The 8904-nt window shown below is 44.3% G+C and overlaps 1 protein-coding gene across 1 annotated transcript; it reads right to left on the bottom strand.

Moving 5' to 3' along the window:
- LOC310957637 (uncharacterized protein) lies at positions 1 to 7859 on the bottom strand. The gene is made up of 3 exons (XM_083928291.1): positions 7740 to 7859; positions 1676 to 1985; positions 1 to 543 (listed from the first exon to the last, which is right to left on the bottom strand). The coding sequence occupies exons 2-3, from the start codon at positions 1956 to 1958 to the stop codon at positions 107 to 109; spliced, it is 720 nt and encodes a 239-aa protein (XP_083784417.1). The 5' UTR covers positions 1959 to 1985; positions 7740 to 7859; the 3' UTR covers positions 1 to 106.
- Between the last annotated feature and the right edge of the window lie 1045 nt (positions 7860 to 8904).

Genomic DNA, 8904 nt, shown 5'->3' with positions numbered 1-8904 from the left:
CCTCTTTCCCTTAAGTTTATATTCCAGAGTTTGTCGTTTAACAGCATTCATGTTCAACTCTTCCTACAGAGGCTGAGAGCAGCATGAAGAAGTCCATTTCTCTGGGTCATACACACCCACAGTTCTTCGCCGACACATTTTGTATCGTGTGATAGCGGCTCTTATTATCCAGGAAGGAAAAGTCCTTTTCGAAAGCGATGGGTCTGCAGCAGGGCCCGTTGTTGACCTTGTCCTTGCGGCCCTTCTTCCTGAAGCCCGTCCGCATCATGTGCTCCATGGTGATGTCATAGTTATGCCGATGGGCTGTGCATTTGCCGCTGCAGTAGCGCAGCAGCACAGTCTCGTCGCTCTCATAGCCGAGACCCAGTTCACTCACTGTCAGCTCCAGCTCCCTCACAGAGCAGGGCTTGGGCCTCCGGGCTCTTTTAGTCCTTCGGGTCTGGTTCTCAATGAGGCGCTGGCTCTTCCTTCTCTTCCTGTCGAGCAAAGTCCCAACCACATGCTGAAGCTCGCCCTCCGTGAAGCTCTGGAACATCATAGAAACTGGCAGAGAGAAGAGAAATCATATGGACAGGTGTTAGACAGTCACAGAGATAACATGCTGTAGTTGGCAGCAGGATAAGGAAAAGAAAGTGCAGACAGAAGAAAACAAGTTGACTTTATCTGATCATGACAGCTACATACTAGTTTTATTATTATCATTCAGCATCAATCAGCATTAGAAACCTGTGCTAAGTTGGTCTTTGTGTCAGTTGCACCAACCAAACTCAAGCCTAGTCTTAAATACGGAGGTTCATAGCGATGCACCTTCTTGTGAATGCCCATGTGATTATGGCGGTACATTGTCATTAATCTCCCACTGTCATATAATTTGTAGCTAATTATTTATCATTTGCGGCAACGTCATTATGGAGGATCAGTGACAAAAAAATGGAGATTTCATGGACATCGAGATACAAGAAGAATAGAGCTGTTGCAGCTGTCTGTGTTTGATTGACAGCAACTGGCAGGTGGAGCTACACAAGTAATGTGAAAGGAGAGAAAATAAACAAACGCTGTAGCTTACAACTCAACGGCCTGAATTGACATTTGCAGGTAAGCTACATTTATATGCTGCTGCAGCTAATTAGCTAGCTGGCTAGCTTGATAACTGACAACAGTGCACTTTTTACCATCAAACCTTTGTTTGGCTGCTTGTTCAACAAGCTGAAGGGAAGGACAAGATGTGGGTTCATGTTTGGGAGTTAGATAGATAAAAAGGAGACTTTAGCATGGAAAGCTAACATGGGTTGTTGTTCAAAGTTTGTGGCTCTTGTGTTGTGTAACGCTATCAGGCTGCTGATATATGAAACGGCCTGCTCCCAAGTAGTTGTAACATTTACACCCAGTTCTAGCGAGAATTAGGCCTAAGAATAGAGGGTGCAATCAGCATCAGTGTAACCATTAGGTCTGACTTAGAACACCAAGTTATGGCTGACTTAACTTAACACCAGGCGTAAGCCCTGTCTTAAGCCAGTGAACTATGAGGTGCTAACTGACCGCAGGTGAGACATTAAAACCTGCTCTATAAACAACAGTCAGGTGCTAAGTCTCCTGTCTGAACTCCAGCTGCCCTTTCACACGACACCTTATCTCAGACCAGACAAGGAAGGAAGACAATAACAGTTTATCTTACACTCTGAGAGGAGAGAGTTCATCTCGTCTGCTGAGCGGGTTCTCCGATGAGGACCACCCATCTGCCCCAACAACACAGTTGATTCGGCTGATGAGGGCGACGGCGGTGAGGTCTTGGATGTTGATTCTGATGATGAAGACGGCCTCGACGAGGATGAAGATGTGTACAGATATTTGGTTTTAGGCTTGAACTGTCCGACAGTGGCCATGTTTCTAACGAGGAGGATGGACAGGGCTGCGCCACAGAGCATGAAGGCAAAAGTAGCACCTTTCCATAACTTCATCTTAGAACGTGGAGGAGCATTGAAACTCTGTTGGGAGAGGCAAAATGGACAGACGTCAGACATGTTCAAACAGTCACACCTTCAATCGTGTAAACAACCACCTCATCTTGTCACATTAAAGCACAGAGAACAAAGCAAAACGTTATCTTCCATGCCATCACATTTCTTCGACCTTTCCATGAATCCACTTCTCTCACCAGGGCTTTTATTTTACCGTCAGTTTACTTTTTCTGATTCTGCTGTCAGCTCATTTTCACTCTAAGTGGGTTCATGATCTGCAAGCTTGACATCTCTTGCTGACACACGAGAATGCAGTGTGTGTTTAATCGTGACTGCCTGCAGAGGAAAAAACATAACTGCAATTTTTTTATTTGAACTGAAGGCAGGCTGGATTAGTTTTGCAACCTCTTGCCCCTTGAAACCTCTTAAAAGTTTGTGTATCATATAAAAAATACCTGATGTGAATGAGAATGTAAGCTTCCTCCCACTTTTTTCAGAGGGAATTGTTCCTGAACCATCTTTTTAAAGGGGAAAAAATCTATTGCTTCCTTGACAGGAACCACACCTATTTACAATGTATGATGAGGCCTCAGTGAACATGTGTGTTTGCACATCCCTCTGTCTTCTACCGCCCCTCCCTATCAATAGACACTGCACCACAGCGGCCACTAAAACTCAATTTGCAGGAGTTACACTTTACGTTTTCCCTCTTTGTATTGTCATGCTGAAGGTATTTCAGATGTTTTACAGCCTTTATATTTTTCGTATCATGTCACCAGTGAGCACAACATTTCCCCAGAGCCGGAAATGGTATACTGGCAGTGACTAACAGCAAATCCAGACTGGCCTCGCAAAGTGGTTTGCCAGACTGGATTCTGTAGTGTACATATACAGGCTGTTGGAGTGTTTACAGCAGGACAAAATGTCACAAATCTTTGTCTAGTTTAGTATAGAAACAAAAAATCTGAAACAAATGCATGTGGGTTACGCCTGGAGATCACATTAAACACAGCAGTTCATGAAAAAGTAAGTAAAACACAAAAGAAAAACTATATGCAAAGCTGAGATGTCTGACTGTTTCTGACTGCACAGAGGGAAAATACAAATACGCTGCACGCACGAGTTGCAGTGGTATAAACAGGTATAACCAGTCCTATCAGTCAAAGCTTGACTCATCACTCATAATTCCATATGGGTTTGACGTGGTAAGCAGCGTCTGCACAATGAAGGGGTAGAACGGTATTCATTTGAAAGTCAAACATTTCAGCTAACAACCTCATTTGACACACAGTCTCTGTAAATCAAATGTGGAGCCGCGGCTGCTACGGAATGTTCCTCTGTGCTATATGTCTGATGTTCGTTTCTCACTGTTGTATTTAATCAAGAGAAATGATAGATAAAAAACTTTATGGAAAGTCTCATTTTGTCTCTGTGTGTTTAACACCAACTCCTAAACACCAGAAATCTTGCTGCTCTAAATATGAAACATTTCTAATGTATGATGAGCCGGTTTGTTATGATATATGGAAAAGGATGAAATCATTATTTTCATATGCTATTAATAGGTGAGTTTGGGACAATTACCCAGCCTCGGAGTTAGCTTTCTTCACACGGCTGTGATACATCATTGTCTATTAGCTCTGTGGCTCATCTTAACAAAACAATTAGCTTGAAAAGAACAGATGAGTCCGCCGAATGTCTCAGCCGCTGACACTGGACGAAGCCCGGTCACCAAACACCCATCTCATGTCCCTGATTGTCATAATTACTCCACTCAGAAACACATTAGTCCCATCTGCAATAGATTGGCGCCAATAAAAGTGCCAAGGAGCATTCTGTGTTATGTTCAGATGGATGGGGATAATTAATCAGCACAGACGTTTAATATCTACCATTGGCCCCCACTGTCATGGACATAAATATACAGATATTGATAGGGGGAAGGGGCACCGGTGTTTTCTTAGGAGAGCAGCGGAAAGACATGAATGCGTGGTCCACTTCCTGCAAGGCCAAAATGCTGCTGTTTTCCAGCAAACAGAGAAGAGCAACAACGCAGAGGATATAGTGGAACACCCCAGAGGACTCTCCAGCAGAAGGAAAAGCCATCCTCAAACTGAGACATAAAAGTGCAGATGATCACAAAGACAACTAAAACAGTTCCCACACAGGCGCAACTCGTCTGGCCCTCACAAAGCATCGGCGCTGATGTGCCCATGCACGCTTCTGTGTGTGGAGATAAGGCCGGTCCAACGTGTGAGGCCCAAAACAAACACACACACACACAAAAAAAAATCATCTATTCACAAGGAGAAGAAACAAAGTTTGCACGCATGAAAGTTCTCATTAGGATTTTGTGTTTCCAGTGAGAGTGAGAGTGAAGATGAGGTATGTAAGAAATGGCACACCTGATGTTTGCTGTCAGCCTTATGTCACCTAAAGAGCTACCGGCAGAGTGAAAACAGTCCCAGAGGATCATTAAGATGTTTGAGAGTGAAGCGCTCAGCAAAGAATTCCCCAGTCTGTCAAAGCCATTCCTGAGACATTATGTATTCTCCAATGCATGCATCGTGCAGTTGGAGCCCGACCCGCGACCCTCAAGTGAGCTCTTGTTGTAACTCAAAGATCGCATTATTTCAAATGACACAATAAAATTGATGTTTTCAAGAAATAATTGGGTCAGTGGCGATGGCGCTGCTAAGCTGGCGGTAATGTAATTACAGCAGCATGGCACTCGTGTCCTCCCCTCCCTTCCCATGCCAGAATGAGACACTCAACAGAATGCCACAGCCTATGGGAGATGAATCTGTCAAAATGGAGATAAGGGGCGTCTGTGGTTAACACTTTTGAATGAAGCCAGCAGACAGGGGGTGCCTTCTCTGTCAGCTCGCTTGGATCTTGACCAGTGTGACATGATTACAGCCAGAAAAGATCACAGAAAAATAATGATGAATAGTGCCTTTGTGCCAGGAAAAAAAAAGCAGATACCAACTTTTATGTCCTACCACCAGAATTTGCTCCTATACATTCCCCAAAGACAGCCTGTTCTGTCTCACTCTCCCTCGCTGTGACTCACACATACCATAAACACACACAGGCAGCACTTGCGTGGTTTCACTTTTCCCCAAATCATATGACACGGGCTTGTGTTGAAATCAAGACAAAGTCCAATCTTCCGACACCCACTTCACCTCCAGGGTGCCCACACACTCCCAGCAGCACCATCACATAACAATATATAATCCATCTTACATAATACTGCTGCGCCTTGATATCTAGAAAATGTCCACAGGTCTAACCATTTTTGTATGTTTGCCACTTCACAACCCAAGGCCTCCACCTATAGAACATTATTATCACGCTGTGTTTCAGCTCGGCTCCACCCATGTGACCGTATGTCTCTGCGCTACTCTGAACACACCCCATAAATACCTGTACTAAAAAGATAACAGAGGAGCATAACAAACAGCGGGAAAGGCACCTACTGTGTTGTTCCAAGGAAACAACGTGCTTAGGGAGTCCTAGAGAGGCCTTGTCTTGTCTTTTCCCTCTTAAGTGAGCATCAGGAGGCCTGGGGACAGCTAGAGAGTGCTTGGAGAGGTAACAGGGACATATTCCAAAGATCAGGGCGGGATTATCACTAATGCCTGCCGGCTTTATCTGCAATCACGTGGGTTAACACCTGGCTGCAGGGTAGGTGGTGGAGCCAGGGCCTTGTTGAATGTGTGTGTGTGTGTGTGTGCGTGTGCGTGTGCGTGTGCGTGTGCGTGTGTGTGTGTGTGTGTGTGTGTTAATCCATCAGACACCTCTAACTCAGGGGTTAGGCGAGCATGCAGGGCCCACCGAGAGAGCACCATTTTACTTCTCCAACCTGTCCTGCTTTCAGTCAGAATAATTTATAGTAAAAATGACAAATTTGGTTAGAAAGATCTATTGCGTTGGCACCAGGGTGGGCCAAAAGGCTGTAAAATAAAGTGGATGTTCTGAGCCAGGATTGGCTGTTCTATATCCAGCCCGGGTTCTAATGCAACTGAAAAAGGCTTAGGTTAGACTGTGCTTTAATTTCGCTGGGCAACTGCTTCGGTTGGCGCATGTTCTGTCACTCGGTAACCAAAGGATAATTAAAACAAGCCTGTTCCTTGTTAATGAGAAAGCTGCTGTTCATTATTGGGAAGAAAGAATGGGGAAAACATCTGCGGGTGCCACAGAAAAACTGTGATCATTTTTACACACGTTCTGTGAATACTGAACAAGATTCCTGCATCCTTTGAATCTACCGGACGGAGGTGTGTGGTTAAAAAGATTTACTTTTATTGGGGAAACTCTCAAATCACACGGATTTGTATGGATTTATCCAGTGACCCAACAGCCTTGCACGAAATCTTGCAACTCAAACCTGTTGCAGTTAGCGTGGCGTTAATGAGATGTGAGGAGAAGATACACTTATAGACACATTTGACACCAGCCCCAATTGGTCTGCCCTTTGCTATTCCTGGAAGAGTTGAGTCAAGGTATGGTTCTGACATGCATTTAAATAGCCTTTCTGATAGACAAAGAGGTTACATGAGGCTTGGCAGGAAAACACCCCCTTCGCCTCATCATTTTTGTGCGAGATGGTAGTAAGATTAATGATTGTTGTCTTGGCTACTTTCTAAAAAAGAGTCCATAAGCTGCTATTCTGACTGCTAATCTGTCTATGCCAGATCCTCTATTAACACAACAGCATTGCCTCTAAACCAATGTTAAACATGTTGATGTTGCTGTTACAAAAGGCTGACTGCCGCTTGGCTCACGCTGAATACCACTTCCAAATATGACCCGGACGAGCAAGCACAAGCAAGTATCAAATATCTTAAATATGATGACATTTTATAAGCCTCTGCTCTCTTCAAACTCCTAACATACTAATTATTTGCATGCACGATTTATATTTTGGCAAGGAATCTGAAAAAAAAAAAGTTTCTGAAGAGACGATGAGGAGTGGTGCAGGAGCGCAGCTTCCTCTTCAGTTTCCTCCTGTTATGACCAGCTTTGGCAGGTTATGACAGTTGAGCAGCTCAATTGACTTCAGGCTTAACCTCTATGTGGCCTCTTGGGGCTCCGCTGGATACTGTATAATCTCTAAGTATGATATGGGCTTAGTGAGAAGGGGATCATCTTCAGTAAAATTCCCGTAGTGAGTATCACTCGAGTACCTTCATTTTATTTTTCCAAGTTGAGCAATTTGATCCAGCGCCTCTTAATTATTGAAACGATTAAAGGCACAGCTCTGCAGAAAATGTCCATCTCTAAAATGGTGAACTCAGGGAATAATAATGATCTGTAATCAATATTTCATAAGCAGTGGTCCAACTTTTGGGAGAGGAAAGCCAGAAAGTATTTAAAGAGCAATTACGCATGATAATGAGGTGAACCACCATGTTGGATAAGTGACAGGAAAGGAAAATATTCTTCCCAGACAAAATAAACTTGTCTGCGGTGAGAGATCGTTGTGCTAATTCTGCAAGAAATTCATAATAATAATAATTTATTTTTATTTCGTTTCTTTTCCAATATAGTGGCATACCCTTTGTAATCAATGATAACCGCTTTGCAAACATTTCGTGACAGGCCGCTCTGTACTATTGACATGCGGTTCCAGCAAGGGCCGCTTGTTGATACAGATAATCCAACGTGTGTTTTCTGCCACTCAAGCACTTGGTGAAGCATCCCAGTCAGTGGCACCTAACGCCTTCCCCATAAGCTGCCGGCTTAAACTAACAAAAGAAGATATGGTGTCCTTACCGTTCGGCCGGCTAATCCAGACTTAGCTGTGTGGCGTCGTCTTCAGCTGACCTCCACAGGCAAGTGCTGGCTGGGTAAGTCCATCATCATCACAGGCAAAGAGCGAGGGCTGGACTCCTGCTTGTTCCCCAGAAAATCATCACAACTCCTTGCGCCTGCAGTAGTAAGTGGGGAGGTGTCCTGACTTGATTCAGGTCCAGACTTTATTATTCTTTCATCATATTCGCATTTCCTGTTAGGTTGCAAAGATCAAAATCAGAATTCCTCTGAATGTAAGCGTGCACTTCATGGCACTCAGGTTGATCCATTCAAAAAGAGGAGAACTGGGTGTTTAGAGAAGTCCCTGACTTGGCATCTGGTTCACTTCAGTACTCTTCTGTCATCACGCTTCTCCATACAAAAACCTCTGGTCCTCGTTTTTGCACAAGCCCGAACCTGAAAGCAAAACAGTGTCATGCAATAAACAGATCTTACAGAAGCCTTAACTTTTATTCCATGTGTCCTTCCATTTTGGATCATTTTATCTCCATACAACAGCGCTGTTGGAAAGATAATGCACAGGTCCTTACCCCTTTCCCAGCAGCAGGTCTTCTCTTTAGCTCCAGTGAGGGGGACTCTGTAGGTTCAGAAGATGGGTAAGGGTGAGGAGGGAGTGTGGTTACCGTAAGTGGAGCAGAGAGCTTCTCTGATGCCTCTGCCTCCTGCCTCCCCCCCTCAACTGTTGCTCCTCCTCCTCCATAGTTGTGCTTGTGGGCCGAGTCGGATTACTCCTGACATGATAATCTCCCTGGCTCTAGCTCCAGGAGCACTAAAGGATGCTTTGGCCTGAGCAAGGGCTTACATTCACCTTCTGCCGCTAGAGTCTGCCATCTTAAGTGGACGATTGGTAATAGCTTCAATTGGGCAGATCCGAAGGGTCTGCTGAAGCAAGTGTTTTCCAATCTTTTAGGGGGAATTAAGAAAGTTCACAATTGGTTTAAACGGTGCTAAGTCAAAGCTAAACCCAGTTAAATGGAATTATCACAGCAGAGGTATTTCATGATGATTCAATCTACAGTTGGGTTGAGATAAAACCAGGGATGTTGTTATTCTCACGTCCCTTCCAATACAAACCAGTATTTTAGCCTTTGAGCCTTGCACGGCAAATGAGGAGCAGATGGTTGTG

The sequence above is a fragment of the Echiichthys vipera genome, assembly GCF_963691815.1.
Source record: "Echiichthys vipera genome assembly, chromosome: 15".
NCBI classification, from domain to species: domain Eukaryota; kingdom Metazoa; phylum Chordata; class Actinopteri; order Perciformes; family Trachinidae; genus Echiichthys; species Echiichthys vipera.
This window is presented reverse-complemented; position numbering and strand designations above follow the sequence as displayed.